The sequence below is a fragment of the Micromesistius poutassou genome (genome assembly GCF_964030765.1).
Source record: "Micromesistius poutassou genome assembly, chromosome: 1".
In the NCBI taxonomy this organism is placed as follows: Eukaryota; Metazoa; Chordata; class Actinopteri; order Gadiformes; family Gadidae; genus Micromesistius; species Micromesistius poutassou.
The window spans coordinates 6,581,145-6,603,396 of NC_140271.1; the positions used below are offsets into that span (position 1 = coordinate 6,581,145).

Here is a 22,252-nt window from a genome sequence, read left to right on the forward strand (position 1 = left end):
TTTGTTCATCCTTTACTATACTTAATAGCCTATACCAATTACAAAGACTTGAGACGTTTAAGGGCTTATTTGATTAGCAGTGTTTAATTGCTTATTATTTCAAATATGTCCAGTAGAAGGCGGTAGTAAACCGAATGTGCGCAACTTGACGCCAACGCCTTACATTGTGCAACCATAGCATTTTAAATGCAGTGAAGCGTTGACACGTAAGCTAAATCACTTTCTTTGAATGTCTGTCTTAATGAGCCATTAATGCCTCAAATTCTGCATTAATGGGTTATAACTGTCGACAACGAGTAGGCCTAATCTAATTAGGCAACGTTATTTTCAGAATTCACGGGACATGACATTATATCTGACTTTTCTTTTGGTTCAGAGTCACATTTATTTACGCAGTGTTTCTCTGCCCATTGGAACAATGATGAAAACAAGACACAAGTCATGTTTAGGTGCGTTTGTGAGAATTGTATTAATCCTTCAAATAAACCAAATTAATTCAACCACATACTAATTAGAATTGGCCCTCCAATGTATTGCGTACAGTTCTTACAATTCTTAAAAAAAACGGGAAATAAATAGGCCTAAAGGAAGGCAGCGTAAACATATATTTCTACTGATCTATTTCAGGAGAGTGCAGAACTCTGTGGAGAAGAGAAGAGACAGGTGAATCAATCAGTGCTTTTAATAACAAAATAATTATGCTCCCACACACACAGTCACAAAAATACACACACACACACACACACACACACACACACACACACACACACACTGGGCATGCTGTAATGCCTTCAACATATGTCGTTTGAAGAGTTTAACCTGTCCACATGCACTTTTTACATGCACATATTATCTGTTCACAGAAGAGGAGCTCCCGGTCAGGAATATGGGGTCCGCCCTAAGTCACTCCGCCAGACAAACCCAGACCACCAATCCCCAGCCCCATTGTTGGCTTTGGGTACTGCAATATCCATAGCATCAAACAGGCACAAACAAACCCACCAACAATCACGCGCACACAGACACGTATGCATACTCACATGCACACACAAACCGAGACACACAGATTCACAATATCTATATGCAGAATACATTCTATTTGTCCTTAGCTATTTTGTATATAACTAAACATCCCCTTCCCTTTGCCCCCTTTCAACACGAAGGGGTGGACAGCTCTCCTCCTGCTTCTATCTCTCCAACCTTACCCTCTCCCGCATCTAGCAGCAACAACACAATGGCTGACAGCTGCCCATACCTGCCATTCCAATCTTTCCATCTCCGTCCTTATCTCCAGCAGCCAACAGGGCCCTGGTCTCGGCCACCGTCAGCACCCGGGCCCCCGGGGAGAAGTTTTGCAGGAAGAGCCTTGACAGCGGAGGACACACGGACACCTTCTGAGATAACAATTCATACTTCCACAGTTCTGATGGTATCAGCTGGGTTTTACCGTACAACATTTGCTAAACATTTCCCCTATACCTCCCTGTTTTAATCTCATCTGTCTTTGCCTCTCGCATGGAGGTCTATTTCAGCGGCTTACAACTGGATACTAAAAGCACACACACAAACACACACGCATGCACGCACGAACACGCACATGTACACAAACAACGCACACGCTCACACACATACACACAGGAAGGCACACGCACATGCATGCACACACACACACACACACACACACAATCAAAAACTCACTCACATCACAAACACACACAGTCACACAAACACATGCTCATAAATGCACTTGCATGTACTCAATCAAACACACACACACACACACACAAGTGTCAGAATTATTAATTTTGTCTTTTTACCTGCCAGAGCTATTGGCTATAAAATTGTTTAATATGTAACCCCGAATCTCCTCTACCTGCCAAATGGTCAAATCTACATCATATGCAATTGGCTGGTGGCAGGGGTTCATTTTGGAACCTCACTGCATCCTCCCTTAGCACTCCAATTCCTAAATCACCAAATCCCCAAATCAACAAAATCCGACCAAAAAAACGACCAAATCTGCAAATCACCAAATCTCTCAAAAGAGTGCACACACACACACACACACACACACACACACACACACACACACACACACACACACGCACACACGCAGTGGCAACCCGGCCTTGCCAATTAGCCAGATGCAGAGCACCTGAGGAACTGGTGGAGAAGCAGGGCTTAAATAGCCCTGCTTCTCCACTCATTCAGGGCTCTCCCAGCCGTGGCACACGTGTGGAGAGAACGGTCCTTCCGGGTGACGGGACCGTCAATTCCTCCCAGATTTTGGTTATTTTGTAAAAGACTTGATTTTGCAATAAATGTGCCTTTTTGGCTTTTGCCTGGTTAAATCGTGTCCTGATTGGAGTAAGGCGGTTCACTCCCCAAGGCGGGTTGCCACAAGACACACACACACACACAGTGTCCCCCCGTACTTAAGCTCCTCCTCCTCAATGTATCCGCTCTTGTCCTGGTCTAGTACAGTGAAGACACGCTCTCCAGTGTCCTTCGCTGTGCGGCTCAGACCCACTTGGTCAAAGAAGGTCTTGTAGTCAAATGTCCCCGGGGCTGAGTCCAAGGAAAACAATGAGAGGGGGAGGGGGGGAGAATATATCATAATAAGAATCAAGAATAAGAGAGAGCGATAAAGAGAGAGGGATAATGATAGAGGTAGAGTGAGAGTTAAGGAGAGAGATAAGAATAAGGGTGATAAGGAAGGAAGAGGAAGGAGGATAAGAGGGACATGGAGAGAGAGAGTTAAAGGGGTAATAGAGGGTGAGGGAGACAATAAAGAGGTAGTGAAAAATAAGAGGGACGAGTAAGAGAACAAAACAAAAGGGACCGATGGACAGAGAGATATGGTGAGAGAGAAAGAGAGAATGACAGAGAGAGAGTGACAGACAGACAAGAAAGATAGTGAAAGCGAAGAAGAGCGAGGGACGAAGTCAGTGACAGTCGGTGAAGAGATAATACAGTGACTATGGGATGCAAGTGGCAAGACTAGGATGACAGGGTTAGTGTGTGTGTGTGTGTTTGTGTTTGTGGTGGCGGAGGGGGAGCACTCATATGCTCAGATGACTTTCCCTGCACATGCAATGACATTTACCAATACATGCCCTTCAGTGCATCTCAGTCATAGAGTATGCTCCACAAACAATCTTCATTTACATGGATATTGTTTTAAAACCTTCCCTCCCTTGCCCAAAGGACATCAAATCAAAAGCAAGCAATAGCTAGCAATGGCTAGCACTGGATGCATTTTGGTCATTGGTGCCAAAGACCATGATGTATATACATTCTGTTATTGCCAAATACATACTAATACAACCGGGTAAGGAACGACACTGTTCCTTCAAAAGGTTTTGTTAATTAAAATGTTTTTATATTTTCACTTACTGTGGACAAATCAATCTTACGTCTTCTATTCATCTATTCTATACTCATCTTCATGACACAGGGATTGACAAGGTTATCACTAATCCACTTTCCCCAAACTATGCCTTAAGGTACAACCACAACCAGCGAAAAAGAGCAGCATATCAGCACTGACATTTTAATTACTCATGGTCAGAGCATACTGCTGCTGCCAATTCAAGCAGATTGAACGACTGAGAGATTAATAATTAATCATGCATTGGGGTTTCCAAGACTGCAAGGCTGCTGGCGGGATTTTTGTTTTCTCTGGTGTGTCGTCAGCCGGCATAAACACGTTCACATCTGTTGTGCTGGATCCACCCCCATCCCCACCACCCCCAGCTTCACCCATTGTCAACCCCCAACTCCCCCAGGGCTGCCTCTGTTAGCCTAGCCTCCCTGCCCCCCAGCAGGCACAGCAGTGCCTACCTACAAGTTGTTTCCTGTTGGGAGTTGGAGGGACAATGAGCTGTGGCTTTTGTCAGTTTATTTCCCTCACGTTCATCTTGTTTAACTGAGTGTGGGTGATTTCTACATGTTTCAGGTACTGAAGAGAGTTTGAATGCTTGCCTGATAGCAGGTGTGTGTGTGTGTACGTAAGTGTCTGTTGTATCAGTGTGTGTGTGTGTGTGTGTGTGTGTGTGTGTGTGTGTGTGTGTGTGTGAACAAACCTTGACAAACCTTGACCGCGACTTTGACATCCTTGTCATTCAGCATCCCTGTAAAAGCCATGGTCTTGCGTTTCTACACACACACACACACACACACACACACACACACACACATTTTAATTAAATGGACACAGGTGTTTGTCTAACAGAACACTCTTTCAAAACTCTTACAATAGAAGGTGTTTTTTTTTTTTCCAAAAGATCATTAATACACTCTGGAGCATATAGGGATAATAACCACAATGCAATTAATCCTCCCTGTGATGATTCAAAATATAAATCTCAAAAAAGTAAAAAAAATATCCATACCGTGTCTCTCCAAGTACTCCTAGGTGTCTGATGTGCAGCTCTCTCTCTGTTTCTCAGCTGATGAAGCTCGGTGCCTGCCAGCTGACACCCCTGCCTTGTTCCTTTGTGATCCACAGAGTAGAAGGCAACCTGACGTCTCTATCCTGAAGCCCAGAGAGACTTGCCTTGCCAGCCTCCTCCTTCCCTCCCCTTCACCTCATCAAATGGAAGCAACTGTCCTGACACACTTGCAGGCATAGTAAAAAATGCTAAATTAATAATATTAACAATACTATTAATAATAATAATGAAAGAATAATAACTTGATTAATTTATTATATTATGATTATTATTAATAATATCCAACTGCAATGTGTCAGCTAATTCATTTGGATAAATTGGTTCATTTTTAATGGTTGTTTAATTTTCATACATTGATTTATTTATGTTACAATGTTTTCAAATGTTGATGGATAATGTAGGTCTTATCATGTCATTACACTTTATACTAATTCAGTTATTAAATTCAATATGGACCCCCTTATTATTGCACACTAAGTGCAAAATATTATCTTGTTGCAGCATTAAGGGCATTCCACTTTGAATGAGCTTGTCCACATTTTAGTTACACTAGATGATACGCAAAGATGTTACAGAAAACAAATATCATATAAAATACATACACATTGTAATCTGGTATTCATTCTGTTATAAATATCTCTGTCTGGTATCTCTATCTCTCTTTTTACTCATCCCTGCCACATTATCAATTTCATACACATAGGAAGAATAGTTAAATGCTAATAGCATATGACACATATACTCATGTTGAAACATTAAGCAGGATGTGGAATTTGCACATGAGCTTTAAAGCAATAGTCCACATAAAATCCAAAAATGCCAAATGATTACATAATAAATAACTAGAATATACATTCTAAGATACCTGTCTCCCAATTAAAAATAATTGTCTCAAATACTTCGATTATAGCAATATACTGTGTGAATAAAATTATATACTGTTCTATTAACTGTGATGCACTGTAGATGATGATTGAATTAAATGCATGGTGGCAGCCTCCTGTGCTTACGTGTGCTACGCCCCCATTCCAGAACGTGACGTCAAACAGGAACATGGCGCTTTGGAGGAAAGGTGTTCCTTGACAGTTAATGATATTGATCGTTAAAGATATTGATTTAACCCGTACACATCAAACTATGATATGCGGCAAATGTTACAGTTCGTGTTCTCTTTTTATGGACGAGGACGCTGTAAATCTGGTAGGGGTTTTGCTAACGTTAGCTGAACCTGTTAGCGTCGGGATGCTAGCCGAAGCTAACATGCTAATGGGTTATTGCTAAAGAGGCAGAAAATATGCTTGCGCTGCGCGTTTGTTTATCTCCGCATTTATTCCTATGATACTGGAAGCCAATGAACCAAACGCGTTATTTAAATAGTTGTAAGTGATTTATCCGTTTTGACAACTGTGTTCTGTGGCTAGCGTCAGTTAGTGAGCTAAGCTAGAAGGATGGAGAATCGTCATGGACTTGTTTTGCTTGTCGGTGGGATCCTTCTCTCGGAGTTGTTACTGTGTCAAGGTGCCCCTTTACAGTACTTCCACAGATCAGGTGAGACATCTGTTTTTCATTAATACGATTCGTAAATATAATTTAAAAATGCTGTTTTCTGTCCACGTCAACAGGCGACCCCCGTGTGATATCGCCTGGCTGGCTAGGTTTGTAGATGCTGTGTGCTAGCTTCAGGTTCAACCGGCTGGCAAATATAGCAGGTCCTCGGGCTTAGTTTAGCTGTTGTGCTAATGGTTAGCGTATAGGATGCTACGAGGTCGTCAACCAATGCAACGAACCAGAACTACCTGTCCCGAAGGTGACGGGTATCTAGTGTCTTCTTTAAAGTATTTGTTTCCCTACCAACTTCCAAGCCCATAATAGTCATAACAATCATATGACCATCCTGGGACAAGTGGTGAAGCCTACTGGCAGACTGACAAGCAATGACGTTTGTAATAGTGCAGTAGGAATGCATAGGTGGCCTTTTACCTGTGCCTAATCAAAGCATCTGTCAAAGTTTACGGTCATCAACAGAAACCTATCGGCATGGAACACGACCCTTTGCTTTGATAACGGTAACCAAAATAAAAACGGTAGACAATATAATGAGTTGCCCAAGATTGGGTCATTCAGTAATTCAAAGTTCGTAAATATGTGATAACAGACACCTGTACCCACAAAGAGCATCATGTTTGGGCGCTCACTTTTGATGAATTACACTTTCACTCTACAGTAACGCTTAGAATGGCCTGTGTCCCAAATTTTGAAATGAATGACATCTTGGTGATTGGCCGTGATATGTAACCATAACACATACCTGTCTTATCAGCACAAGTCAATGATTTAACAGTTAGTTGTATGGAAACTTATTTTTTTTGAGATGGAGTATAACTCTTGCGCATAAAGATGCAGGATTTATAGTCAATGTGTGAACACAACAATAGCTTGAGGTGATGGTTGGACACTTTTGAACTTTGAAAGCACACGCATCTGACCAGATTTGAAATCTAGAATAATGAGGGGTATACAGCCCTTACTGTAATAATCGTCATCCAATAACTATTTTTGCGGGGAATCCTTTGCGTTTCTGAACTTTAATGCATTGGTTAGCTACTGTTTTACAATGTATAACAGTCATTGACAGAACATGGGTATTGTGTCCTTTAGTGTTAATGCCACAGTATGTATTGCTTATTTTTAATTTATATTGGTAAACAAAAATACAATATATTACATGCATGTATACTGTAGACTGGGAAAAAAATATTGTCTTTGCTTGTGTCATAGGTAATATAATGGCTGAACATGGAGTGACACAAACGCCTCAAAATTACAACAATGCATGGGTTATTAGCCTTATTAGCTGTTAATTAAACTCAAACCTGAACCTTTTCAGTTCATGCAGATAGCTAGTGCTTGTTGCTGTTTTCCAAACACAATTATATTAGTATGAATATTGCATATTATTATTAAATATGTTTGGTAATTTTTAGCAGATGCATTTATCCAATTTCAGGCAATTTACGAACCATCAGGGTAAAGGCTAACTTTATGCATCTGATGTTTTGTTACAGACCTATCCTTGGAAACCTTTTTGGATAGCTGGGTTGGCATTTGGCACACAAAAATACTTTTTTTTGGTTACCGATTCGTTATCTAGTTGGCAGCATGTATGCCATTACTTATGTCAAATTTCCTCAGCATGTCATTCAAATTGATTGCCTCTGTGAATTGTTTATTCCCTAGCAAATTGGCAACTACCGTGACAGATTGCAATGTGTATATATTGGGCTTATCTAAGTTATCTGTTAATGTCGTAGCATTTAAAGTACCCTACATAGAACTAGGCTCATGTAAACTGAGATTTAAAATGCATAGAAATTAGGCAAAAAAAAAACCTCAACCCTTGCTCTGTGATTAATCCATAATTAAATATGCCAAACAACTTGAATAAAACTAGCAGCTCCCTGTCATGTTGATTCCAAGATCATAGTTGATGGGCCGGGAAATGTATAATAATATGAATCAATTATTCAGATAAGAACCAAAGAAGAGTTCCACATAACACAAAGCATCGATTAGACCCTCCGTATGCATGGTGACGGGACTCTGTCACTGAGGTGAAATGCTAACCATGAGGGTTAACTATTAATCATCATTGCGGCCAACTATGCATAATTGTTCCTGGGTTAACCTTTAAGTGATGTGTTCCAAGTGTCTCTACTCGGGCTGTGTTTACATGGTTGAGTTGTAAACCCTGAAGAAGGAAATGGTCAACAGTTAATTTAATGATTACCTCACTTTCGTTTTAGTGATAGTCTATCTTTGGGAATCACGGCTCACAGTCTAAAGTCAAATTATGTAAAATTAGTCAGTTTTTACCTGCAAACTGATTTTGTAAATAATAAAATTAATTGTGTGCAGGACATTTTGGATAATGTTTCACTTTAACCTGAGTCAGACAGAAGTTGTACACTTTCACCAATCTCTGCTAAGCAACACATTTCCACTTACAGCGACATCCTCTGGGTCACTGCTTCTTCTACAGAAACTGCACTTAAATATTACATTTCCTAAAATTGTCTTAACTTTAGAGACGCATAATTTCTCTGGTTGCAGCAGCACTCGAAGAAGAAGAACGCTTGCTTCCGAGATAATACAAATGGGTAGGAATCAGTGGCAATTTCTCTAAGACTGCAAGGGAAGCTCAGCTTCCCCTAAAATTTCAAAAATTAAATGGTCAAATATATACTGTTGTGTTAACATTTCATTGACTAAAATGCATTAGAACACGTCCATCTTGAAGATGAGTTTGTTCAGAATCAGCTGCTTATCGCAGGTCGACTGACTCGATTTCCTTCTCATACATTCCCTTAGCGTCACAGTGAGTTTGCCTGTTGAAGCTCAGCGTCCATCCACTTCATCCACCACTTTTTTTATTGTCATTGGATAATGCTGCAATTCTGTCCCTTCCACGGACGCTCAGCGTCTCTGGGGGTGAATGGAGGAGTGGGCTGCCCTGGATGCTGGGCTTCTGCGTGATGATTGGAGGGTTTGTGAAAGACTGTGTTGCCGTTTAATTGACAGATTTTGAACTATAAAAAGTCGCCGGAGCTGTCTTCATTCCTTCATTCCTTCAGTCCCATCGCGGATTTTGCAAGCAAGTCGAAAGACGAACTGCAACCTATTTTTTGATATTTGCTTGCCGAAATTGCTAGACAATTTTCATTGTACGTTTCATACACATATTCACACAATTCCTTGCTTCAGTTTAACATAATTCCCACAGTTCCTTGTTCAAGTTTAATATCGTTTTAGTAGTTGGCCATCGCTTTGATTCAGGGAGCCTGAGGTCTGAACTGAAAAGTCATGTATTCAGTTCAGGACTTTTGCTGTGTGATTTCTTGGTGTTCCTTAAAGACATGGAGTTGGACAGTGCAATGCCTCAGCTTTACAAACTGTTTTCATTAGTGGCAACAATTGGAGCTACATCTGCAGTTGTAGAAAGGAGCTTCTCCTGTTTAAAGCGGCTCAAGTCCTATACCCGTAACACAATGGGCCAAGACCATTTAAGCAGCCTAGCACTGCTGGCCATTGAGAGGACACTGGTCATGTCAGTGGAAAAGACAGCTAGTTGGTATGACAGAGCATTTCCTTGAAAAGGAACAGAGAGCATAATTTATATATATATATATATATATATATATATATATATATATATATATATATAAATTGACAATTTATATGATGTAGGCCGAAAATGAGCTTCCCCTCTTTGAAAGACCAGCAGCCGCCACTGGTAGGAATCATATGGCAAATTACCGCCACAAGAAACAGCACTGCGCCGCATAGCTCTTCAGGTTGGGACCTGAGAGCAATCAGTGAGAGACTGTTGATTGAATGGAACCCGGATGCTGGAGGGGTGATTAGGCAGCAGGATGATGTTGATGGTGGTGAGGTCGGTTGGCTGATTAGGGCTGCGTTGGCTGACGTGTGTGAGTCCTCACCCCTACTGTGCATCTCCTGCAGAGTGCCAGAGAGAGCATTTGGTTGTTCTAACCGCGACACTCCCGCACACACACATGCACCAGTTGCCTAGTTGAATTGCAAGATGAGGAGGTGGCTCAGTGTTTTCAGTTGAACTTGCGTTGGCTAACCCCATTTACACTTAACATAGTCTGTCATGTAATGCCAGAAAAGTGGCATTACATTCTGGATGGGATTTACTGCCGAGATAGTCACTTCTATTTGAGGTAATCCAGGTTTGTTTGTTTTTGTTATTTCATTTGATGTATACTAAATGGACCTAAAGTTGATTTACAAATACTACACCACTGGCAAAGGCTTTTTGAGCATGCTTTTTGTACTCTGCTACTGTTAGTACTGTTTGTTTTGATACTACCAGAGAATGTCTAATAGGAAGAGAACTGGCACTCTCTGGTAACTTCCGGTTTCTGAACTGGTTGCGGTAACACATCTCTGTCCATACGAGGGCGCTCGTGGCGAATGCAGAACGAATGGGAGTCTATGCGGTTTCACCCTCAAATTCCACTTTTCTCAGGGTCATTTTTTGTCAAGTAATTTGAAAGTTGCATTCAAAAGGGGGGGCTAAGATAATTCACTCAGCTGACTATTGCATTTTTTAAGTTCACTCTGTTCTAAAAATCTGTTCAAAAAGATGATGACGTCACCAGGGTGGGAATTTTGCGACGGCCATGGCCGTTGTTGTCCCACACTTTGGCCTTGATGCCCTGTGAAAAAATGTTCAATGTACGGCCAAGGTGGCCTTTGTGCCCCTGTCAAAGTTCCAGTTTAAACAACGCTAGTGACGTGTGGTGGGCTTTTATGGAATTACGGCCATCCTAGTGCGCGCAGTAGGCTAGTCCCGTGCTAGTCCTCTGTGGATCAGAGCGATTGCTCTGCTGTGATTGTTCCAAAATAGAACTTGCGCAACTTCGCGAGCCGTGCAGGTGAAGTATCAACATCCAGTGTTTGTAATAACGCCGTTTCAGTAACGGGGTAATCTAACTAATTACTTTTTCCGTCGTTACAACGCTGTTACCGTTACTGACAGTTAAATGTGGTGCGTTACTATGAATTGATTGAATAAACTGCGTAATAACGCACCCCTGGCTCCACACAAACTGATAGTGAGTAGACCGGGTGGTTTAACAAAGAGATAAGTGATTATTATTGGCTAAGGCAGAGTCATGTTTCATGGTAGCCAATCAGAGCCAGTGTTTTTACACACAAGCCAGGATATGCGTGCCACACGCACACACAAACACCAAACAGATTCAATGAAGCAGTAGAAATGGTGAGTCCGGAGCAATCCGATGAAAAGTTGGCATTTTCAAGGTGGAGATATAAGCACTACTTCAAATTCATTAAGGTCAAAGGCAAGAACGTGCATGTAAAGTGAACATTATGTCCAGGAGCAAAGACTTTGTCGACATCCGTTGTAAGCAACTCTCATTTAATCAAGCATCTCACAACGACACACGCATCTACAAAGATACGCAAATAATTACTTTCCCTGGTAACTAGTTACTTTTATTATAGAGTAATTCAGTTACTAACTCTGTTACTTTTTGGAACAAGTAGTGAGTCTCTCTCTCTCTCTCTCTCTCTCTCTCTCTCTCTCTCTCTCTCTCTCTCTCTCTCTCTCTCTCTCTCTCTCTCTCTCTCTCTCTCTCGAAATTCCAAGCCTGGACATCACATTTGCATACTGCCAGAGGTCCTTCTTTACGGCAAGTTCACTTTGGCACTTCTGCACATATATATATACACAGATTCAACAACGAGCGCCACAAATTGATTCCGCTTTTTAATTTTTTAATTTTAACATGATTTTTAAGTATAAATATCTGACGCTCTCACGCACATGCAACAAATGTCACGCCAAAAAAAGAAAAATACCCGTTAGATCTCTTGTTGCTTCGAATGAGCGCTAAATTGCTGCGGCTGTCACCCCCACCCCCCGTCAACAACTCCGCCAGCCCGTAATCCTGTACCAACCCTCCCCCCCCCGTCAACAATCCCGTCCGCCCGCCGCCTGGAAAGTCCTCCTTAAGATAATGTTTCTGATTCTGCTTTAGCTTCAGATGCCATCAAGTGGGGTCTCTGGTTGTAATCAGTCGCAAGTCCGTCCCTCAGCATTCATTAGCAGAATGCTAGCAAGCTGTTAAAAGGATAAATCAAAAGGATACAAGTACTCGTTCATTCAACTTTTGAACTATAATCTATAATGAACTTGCAGAATCTACAATAAAATCTGTGATATTTCAACGACAAGCAGGTGAAAGACACGTTTAGCCATCTAGCTCCATTGACTCCCATTCAATTTGCACTCGCCCGCAATCACCCCCAGTGGAATTCTAATGGAACTGCAACCAAGTTATATGCAATGGGGCTCAATAGAGAGTGCCAAGGCTCTCCGTAGATGGGCTCTGATACTACCCACCACAACTCCATAAAACTGCATCTGTTCAATCTGTCTATTACACCATTATGCAAATCAAGTACTTTATTTGTATACTTTTTAAATTGATAGCCTCTGGTTTGCCTCCATCAAAAATATTTAATCCATAAAACAAATTAGTGTCATATAGTGTATTTAACTAATTATAGGTTTTAATTAAATGATGGAATGAGAATAAAGGGTAGTGCTTCAGACACCTGAATAACCATGGAGCACACCCACTGACACCTTGCCACCTAGATTGCCCAGAATAATCCCCTTGTCTGATACGCTGGGCTTGCTGCAACATATATCATCTTGGCTTGTGTTTCCAGCCGACACATGAAGCAATAGTTACTCTTGCTCGAGTCTTAACTCGGGCCTCATGATCAACGTGTTCAGTATGTTGTTTTATTGTGGTTTTTCTGACTTCATAGGGAACAATCCTTGGGTTAAACAATTGGCAATACATTTTTTTCTCCCAATCATTCATTCCTTACAATTTCATTTATTAGTAAAATTTTAAATGTGCCTGTTTTGCCTGATGGACATCAACAAGTTTTAATTTAGCCATGGGTGAGAATCTGAAATAAAGGAAATCCCCCACATCTATGATTTTGTAGCTAAAATCATCAAATGGCTGAAAAAATGGTTTTAGCACTTTGTATTTCCACTGTATCCAACATTGAACACAGCAACAAGGTCCATGCATGATGCTCTCTGTTCTGTTTTCATGAACAACTGAACCACCTGCTGGTATTTAGGCTTTATTTACATCCTCTCTATTGTTATTAGATATTTTAATCACTGGAATCTGACCGACTGCTTCTGGTATACATATTTAATTTATATCCTATCCTTGTGGTTTCCAGGCTAGATTTAACTTTTGTTTCTTATCTGTCATTAAAGCAGGATTACATTATTACTAGTGTTAATAAAACTAGTATGTAATGCCCCAATGGCAGCAGTTTGCCTGAAGCGACCTTTGAGCAAGATGCCTAACCCCTACCTGCTAATTAATGACATTTCTTGAAAAAATTGTTATGAAGGCGTCTTCTAAAGGACTCCTAGTAAAGGGTATGATGTAGCCATCCTGAAGGCATCACAACTTAAGAGGATTCATTCAACCTTGTTCCACCTTATTGGAACCACTACCTGGACTGAGTGAACCAGTGGGTGCCGATGCCCCCTGATGATTTCCAACAGTGTGTGTTTTAATGTGCACTGCTTGTGATCCAATGATTTGTGATTGCCCTTCCAAATACAGGCCAATAGTACCTTATTTTTTGAAAATAAAGCTATAAGCATGTTTCAAAATAATGTTTCAAACTATAAGATGCTCTGTAGTATAAGCCGCATCATATCATGCATTTTTGCCCACCACAACCCAAATAGCTACATGTACCGCCCAATGCTGGTGTGAAACCGTAACTAAATTGTTTAAATTGTAGATAAATTGTAGATTTTCCCCGGGGCCTCTGCAAGGCTCACACTCAAATGCAAATCACTGAATAGTGGATGATTTTAAGTCTTTTTGTTTACAAAATCTACCTATAAGTAGGGATTAGGGATGCACGATATAACGATATAAACGATAAAAAAATGGCCTACGATAGAGATTTATTTCTATCGCGATAAAACAGCAAAAACACAAAAACAGTGTCGCTTATTTGGTCTAAATACTTTATTTTCTTTTCAAAACTTGGTAATACGGCGCGGTACATAGCGGTTGAAAACAATGTTGGTGTCTCCTGTGTCTCCTTGCACACCTGCATTATATTACTTAATATGACTTGTCAGTAATGTTTTAAACCCCACCATTCACGTGTTAACGCGAATCAAGTCGAGTATTTCAGGCCAACTGATAAAAGAGTGTCTGTGTATGTGATTAACAAACAAACTCAAAGCCGATACATGCATCAAACTATTTGATCAAAACCAAATAAACAAATCAAAAACAGCATCACTTATTCACTTCAAATACTTTATTTTCTTTTCAAAACTTGGGAATTAATATGGCGCAGTACAGAGCGGTTGAAAACAATGTTGGCGTTTCCTGTGTGTTCCTTGCACACCTGCGTTATATTACTTATGTTACACCTTTCCTGCACTTCGGCTCCCAGACCGTAGTCAAGGAGCACAGGGGAGACGTTCCCTCCAGGGTCGATGTTCTTTCGGGGGTAACACCCTCACTTTGACCGGCAGTGGATCTGCTTATTGGTCGGAATGACACGGGCACCTTTTCTTGACGGCTGGGTACTTTATTCCACAGTTTCAGCAACCTATTGTACACGTCTGCACAAAACATAACCAGACTTGTTTCGTTCTTCATTCGACTGACACGCTATGGCTCGCTCTCTTTTCTCGTTCACTCACTCGCTGACATCACTCACACACACACTGCCATTCTCGCGCACACACATACACTACTCTCGTAACACTTAATATGACTTTGGCAGTAATGTTTTAAACCCCGCCATGCACGCAAGTGTAAACGCGAGCAGCATAGCTGCGTGCCTGCCTGATTTCAGTGTGTATTATTATTTTTTAATTATTTAATTAATTTTACCTTTTTTTTTTTAATTTGTCGTTTTTAGTTAGTTAGTTAGTCATTAGTTGATTAATCGAAAAATTAGTCAAAATATTAGTCGTTCGAAAATTAGTCATAAATTAGTGTTTCGTATTTCCGGAGCAAAGTGAAATTCCGCCGCTGCTGAGAAAGTAGTCCCCCAAAATGTAATGTGATCATTGCAATACAAGGATAGCTTTATTTCTAATATTATTCAACACAGACATTTACATCGATAGTTGGGCATTATAATTGGTTTGCATTCGGTGTACTTTGGAGTGGGTAAAACTGTTTTTATTGGCAGGCTAGCAGTTCCCCTCGAGTTGCGCTAGCCTAGCACCAGCGATTTCTGCAACTAGAAGGACTGAATGAAAAGTGTTAAACGGTCTCCAATGATAAATAACACACTGGCTCACTTGGAAATGAGACCCGATGTCCAAAATCCTGAACTACCCCTTTAACCTCAATTAGGGATATCCCGATACCACTTTTTCACTTCCGATATGATATCGCAATTTTCTTTTGACTATCTGCCGATATCGATATCAGTCCAATTGCCAATTAGCCACCTAAAATATATCACTAAAGAAATGTTGAATGGCTTGAATCAAGTGAAAAGATTTGAGTTCAGAAGTCTAAATTGAGTAAACATGCACACCATTATAAAAAAAATAAAAAAAAATGGTTGGAAACAAATAAAGTGAAGAGTTAAACAAATATCTAAAGGGATCAAGTTTGACTAAATTTGAGATAAAATATAGAATAGCTGAGCTGTTCTGATAAAGTCTGAAACAGGGCTCTCAAGTTTTGAACTGAGTTTAGAGAGATTTTGGCGGAAGAGGTGGGGGTTCGGTTTTGGTCGGGGGGGCAAATTAGATTTGGCCTTAACACTAATATGCAGAAACAACACTGCCTCAAAATGATATTGGCCTAAGCAACACCAGTAGAGGGATATACTTTTCCCTGGACTTTTGAATGTTGCATGCAAAAACATAATTTTATATTTATGTGGCTTTCAGTCCAATGCCTAAAATATATATGTGGCATACAGTAGGCTAATGCTGTGGTAAAGTGTTTCTGCTCAATAGAAAAAAAAAGTATCAATCCCCTGTAGGAGAATTTTTTTTAATGTTTGTCCCTATAAAACAATAATGGTAAAAAAAATAAATACAAAACCAGTGTTGTGCATGAACTAGTTCAAAATAACTAGTTCATTGAACAAGTTCATTTTTCTATGAATTTTGAACTGAACGTAACATTTTTAACTAAAGAACTTGAACTGAACTAGTTCAGTGTTTTGTGACATTCTGAATTGATGCTTAGGTCCAGATGACATGTTTATTAAATAGAGTTACTGCCTTAGTTGTGATGAATGTAACAGGTGTGCAAATAATATCCACAACAATCTGAGATTGTAGTGATGGGCAGCAGGTAATGGAGAGGATTAATTTTAAAAGATAAGCACAGAATACTCACTCCAACAGTTTTTATTTCGGTTTCTAAAAAAAACTTAATGAACTGGGGCCGTATTCACAAAGAATCTTAGGGCTAAAAGTAGGTCATAAGTGGCGAATTTAGGAGTAACTCCTAAAAATAATGGGCGTGTCAGTCTTAAATTTAGGACTCCTAACTTTTTTCACTAAGAGCAATTCACAAAGTATTTTAGGCCTAAAAGTAGCACCTAAGTCTAGGAGAGCTTAAAAGTCCTCGAGAGGACTCCTAACTCAGTAAGACCTATTCACAAAGAATCGGAAAATGGCTGCGAGACGTTATGGAGACAATGGAAGACTGTGAATTGATAAGGTGATATAGGCAAAATCGTGAGGGTATCAAACTTGTTTGTGTGGAATTCTTGTGGAATTAGTGAATAACACTCCGATATTTAGCAACAGGGAAAATGCAACTTTGCAATGACGACGATTTAGGAATATCGCAACCATCAGTGATGGTTAAAACACACGGGGGCAATGTTACAAATGTACCTTTAATCATCCTTAATTATTTAATATATAAATATAAATAAATCACTTAACCCATCATTATTTGTCTCATGTATTAATAGTAATACAACACTTTAATCATTATTTATTTGAAATAAAAATAAATGGTTTGAAGTAAAAAATAATAGGCCTATAACTACTTAACTTATTACTTATGATTACTATCTAATCATTTATTGTAAGATAATTTATTGTATTGAGTTTATAATCTGCTCAGTAAGGAGTCGGGAGTTGGACCAGTTGGGCTTTCGCTTGCGTTTCTTCGCTTTCTTCGCTTGTGTCTTCTCCTTCATTCATCATGATAGGAGGACTTGAACGGTGGTATGGGCTGATATTTAAAGTGTTTAGTGGCGTAGCCACGGGTGTGCATGGGTGTGCCTGGGACACCCAAGCGTGGTCCTGGCAGACCTAAATATTTTCAGAATTGATTCATTACAAGGATTTCTTTCGATTTAAAGCAAAATGTGACAGAGAGCGCGGTGAGCGGTGCGCGGTGTGCGTTGCACTAGGACTGCGTAGTGACCGGTCTAGGTCCACGCATTCGCTACCACAGAAGCGGGGCTGTGAAGGAAACCCCCCTATTGGATTTTGCGATTATATCCATACATTTCATTCCCCCATGTACAGCGTGGAGTGATTTAGTGGAGAGCCAGGGCTGCTTTCAGGATGGTCGTATCGATCGCTCCGGACCCTGGCTTCCACTGGACACTTGCAGCAGTTATTCTAACAGCGTTCCGGTAAATCACGTGAACTTGAGGCCACCCAAACTCTCACAGGCGCACCTTAATTACAATCTCTGGCTACGCCCAAACTTTAAGTGCTGGAAATATGCTCATTGGATAATAGTTTGCAGGGTGCTTTTAATTACTTCCTTGATATAATGCAATTTACGTAGTATTTTTATTGTTTGCTTTGGCTCTCTTTTTAACGTGCATACAACGTCATTATCGTGGTCTGCACAAACTTGTCATCGTGCGTGTATTCTGCTAACTGCACTGTCCATAACTGTTTGATAGGACTTCATTTGTAGCCTAGGCTATTTCCTTATTTTTCGTTGATTTAGTGGGCTCGTTTGTGGGAAGTTGCGAATGAGTTTCACGGAGACCGCCGGCACTCAACAGCCAATCACCGTACTGACCGCTTCAAAACTCGTGCACGAGAATCGATGTAAGGGGGCGTTAGGGGGCGTTACTCTTAGTTCACTCTTAGTGATTTATCCTTAGTATGAGTAGGTCTCAGCGGCTTTGTGAATAACTTTTAAGAAAAAACTCCTACGTAAAATGTTTTAGTGCGAGTTAGGAGCACTCCTAGCGGTAAGATAAAAAGCTGAATACGTGTATACGTGAATACGGCCCCTGAACATGAACTAGTTAAAAACTGAATTGGTGACCTAACGTGAATTTATTCATTTTCTTTTGTATGAACTGAGCTTTGAACTAGTTCATGTGAAGTGTGAACTTGCACAACACTGTACAAAACATGACGATGACTCTACAGTACGGTGACCAGATTTCCTGAAACTAAAACCGGAACACTTTGCGCATGACCGTGAGGTTATATTACATTACAGCACAACTTTATTGATGACAATAAACCCGGTCATTATACACTTGCATGCACAACGAAAAGTGGGCCATCGACCAGTCCAACACATAAACACAACACACATGGGGTAGACAGGACCGGAAGACAGGGTGAGAGAAAAATACAGCAAGACATAAGGAGAGGGAGGAGAAAAAAAAGGCAACCCCCAGGCTATACTCCAGGGGGAGTACAGTATGGGAACAGGAAAGACGCCGATATTAAGCTAAATTTCAACACGTAGGACCAGTGGTGGCGGGTGATTACATTTTTGGGTGGGGCGCAGTCAGGGACGCGGGGTCTGGATGTCGAGGTCTGGATTGAGGTCCCAAAAATGTTGATTTGTTAGATGTGATTTCCTGTATTCTGGTGCATTTTGGGGATTCCACTGCCTAAAAATTTATTCAGATTCATAGCCTACATCCTGACTTGCAGGCCCTGGACAAGCTTACACTGCATATACAGACCTACTGATATTGAGGCAGATCATGATCATTTTGGTAGGCCTATTTACACATTTATGAGAAAATATGAAAAGAAATTGAATGAGTTTTGTGTGGGACTATATTTCTATATTTTTATGAATTAGCCTGAAGCTTCAGAAAGTTTTTAAACAATGTGTGTGTGTGTGTGTGTGTGTGTGTGTGTGTGTGTGTGTGTGTGTGTGTGTGTGTGTGTGTGTGTGTGTGTGTGAGTGTGAGAGAGAGACATCAACCTCAGGGCTCCGAAAACATGACCTCATACAAACGCTCTTCAAATTAGCCTACACATATTTGTTTGAGGAGTGATTTTGCTCCAAAATCGATTTGCTGACAGCCTGCTGTGGAATTGCGGACAGGTGTCATCTGTCCGCTGGGTGGACAAGCACTGCATTCCACTGTGCGATCATCTCTGTTGCGTATGCCCTCACACATTGTTGAAATCATATGCTGGATGCTTTCATTTTCTATTTGTGAGGTAATGATCGGGCCACGTTGGCTATGTAATCGCTGAAAAAAGGGGACATTTCATAGTGGATGGTGGAAACCTGGACATTTTAGCGTCCCAACAGGCTTTTGCTGGGACTCGGGACACGCAACTCAAAATCGGGACTGTCCTGGTAAAACCGGGACGTCTGGTCACTCTACTCTACAGTCAAACCGTGCAATCCGAACGCTCTACTTCACCACTCCTCCTACTCACATCCACCAATGCAAAGCAAATAGAACTGAGTAGGGGAGGGCGCAGCCTGACTAGTTTGTGAACGACCCAGAGAAACAAAGCGCAAATTCAATGTGAACATGTTTGAGGCTTTAATAAAATCCCGGATTTCTACCTGTTCCACCGTTATAAAATAAATAGCAACTTGGTGGGTGCTATCCTGGTAATTTCTCTGTGTGAGAAATACGTAGTGTGGCGTGTGAGTGTGTGAATGGGTTGAAATGCGTCTGTCTCACGCCCAATGTGTGAGACTTGAGAGCCCTGCTGAAATGATTGAATCAAGTGTGTCATCGCTTGTAGTAACCAGGAAAAGTATGTTATTGAAATTAATCAAGATAAGCTCTCAAAATGATGAGCCTTGTACCATTGTACTCCTTGGAGTCTCAGCTTTCATATGGCATATAGTGTGTAGATAGCATGACGTGAAAAAGATCGTTCAAGGATAGGATAGGCGCCGATAGGATCATATTATTTTCTCCCCTCCAATGCCGTGGATCGGATCGGGACATTCCTAACCTCAATATATACTGCTATATGTCTTGCTCACAGAGAAGGATTTTGCTATGGTTATATTTTCCATCATCACATAGATGCCATGCAAAATGTGTTTGCATCATTATGACTGTATGTATGTATTTATCTCCTCCAGGAGAGAGCAGTGGGAATGCCCCTTCCTTCTCGCTCTTCCTGCCACTGGTGGTGTCCCTGACACTGCTGGTGGTTCTGACAGTGATGCTGGTCAACTGTGTTACCTGCTGCAAAGAGAGAGAGATCAACTTTAAGGTAAAACCACATAGTTATGACATTTTATGACTTGAAAAGGTGCTGTAGTTAAGATCCAAGAGCTATTATTGAGTGTAATTTGTAAGAAATGGGATAGCAAGCGCTCAGCTATTAGCGATCTAAATGCAGCCAGTCAGAGACTAAGAGACACATTTTTTACTGTGTTACTCTAAAGAGCCTAACATCACACACGCATACGCACACACACCTCTGCTCAGACAGATTTACTTGAATTTGCTTTCACAAATGCAGCCATCGTTGTTTCTTTCACATCTATGCCACGGGTTCTGTCTTTTAATGGCACAATATCAATGAGTTCTTTGATCACAGAATTGTTTGACGCAGACCGTGCAAATATTGCCAACTGAGGCTTGTCTTGTATGTCATAAAACTCATGCAATGCCACACTAAAATACTTCAAGCATGCAACTGCAATTCAATAGCGCGTGTTAATGTCCGACATTCTGTGTTCAACAGTGTGGCGGGACAGTTGGACGTCTGATACCATTTGTTTTAGTCTTTTTCAGGAGACAAGATTTCAACAACGTCACTGAGGGATTTTTTAACGAACTCCCCTTCATTGTATGGCTTTTTAGCTTGTGCAATGTTCCAAGCCAGTTGATACGATGCAAGCGTTACAGTCTCTGAATGCTTCATACATTTTTGGAACAACTGTATCTGCTTTTCTGCCTGACTTTTGAAAGGGATTAACTTGTCCTTGCGAAGTTCAGTCCCTTTTGGAAATTCCTGCTCGATGTTAGCATGGAGTGAGCTGAAGTGGCGCTGAAGATTTGAAGTCTTATAATGCGCTAATGATGCCTGGCATATAATGCAGAATGGCTTGGCATTATGTATAACAAAACAACAACTCTGTACAACTCTGTTAAAAACGCCTTGTGTTCATCTTCATATTTTTGTTTTGCTTTGCATTTTTTCCCTGCCATTTTCAGAGCGAAGTTGACACAAACTGTTTACTCAACAATAAGGTTTTCCCTCCCTCCAAGCTGAGCCGGCAGTTTTATGTTGAGTCCACACCAAACGTGTTTGGCGCTTCCATTTTACATACAAAGTGAACTTACAGATGTGATCAGGTGAAAGTTCACGTCAAACGAGCATATGCGTGAGATGAAAATATGTAATATATATTTTCACAATGCGATATGAACGTAAGAGCTGCATAAAACCAGGCTGACCAGACCTGGGCTAGGGAATCATTTTTGCATGTTAAACCCAGGTGCGGACTAACAGTTCTCAATAGTTGCATTCACACATGCAACAAGTCCAGCTATTCTCCTGCTATTCTCCTGCTGTGCTCCTGATGGGCCTTATGTGTGAACGACCTATCCTGACATTGGTATCCTGAAAATGTCCTGAAAAAAAGACTACCCCTGAGGTAGTATAAAAGTTAAAGTTAAAAAATATTGAAATGTTGGCACTGCTTTTCAGAGTCATTTGTGGTGAACGGTAAAAGATAGGTCTTACCTAAAAGTACACATCAGACAATAAGTACAATACATGAGTTCAAAGCTGCACGCGTATATAGAAAATGTTTTTTTTATTATTATTATTTACAACAGTTAGCTGAACATTATAGGGTCCCGGCCTTCCACTCCCTGTTTTCTCAGTTAAACACAGAAATCAACTACATTTGTCCCAGTGTTTGTTATACAGTATGTGAAATGAAGCAAAAAAATATGCTCTTTCTCCGGTTTCT

General features: G+C 40.7%; 2 protein-coding genes across 2 annotated transcripts in view; one reads left to right on the top strand and one right to left on the bottom strand.

Annotated features, from left to right (window-relative positions):
* Positions 1–618: 618 nt before the first annotated feature.
* LOC311382571 (parvalbumin beta-like) lies at positions 619–4,146 on the bottom strand (the record flags this gene model as incomplete). Its single annotated transcript, XM_084488526.1, has 4 exons — positions 619–641; positions 1,256–1,365; positions 2,436–2,568; positions 4,086–4,146. The coding sequence occupies 4 exons, from the start codon at positions 4,144–4,146 to the stop codon at positions 619–621; spliced, it is 327 nt and encodes a 108-aa protein (XP_084344652.1).
* Positions 4,147–5,508: 1,362 nt separating this feature from the next.
* The window catches only part of lmtk2 (lemur tyrosine kinase 2), a gene marked incomplete at its 3' end in the record, with an annotated part of 47,281 nt that continues 30,537 nt past the window's right edge, over positions 5,509–22,252 (top strand). Inside the window, exons 1-2 of the mRNA XM_084488527.1 lie at positions 5,509–6,002; positions 20,405–20,538. Coding sequence (XP_084344653.1) covers positions 5,903–6,002; positions 20,405–20,538 — 234 coding nt within the window. The 5' untranslated portion in view covers positions 5,509–5,902. The remainder of the gene's footprint in view (positions 6,003–20,404; positions 20,539–22,252) is intronic.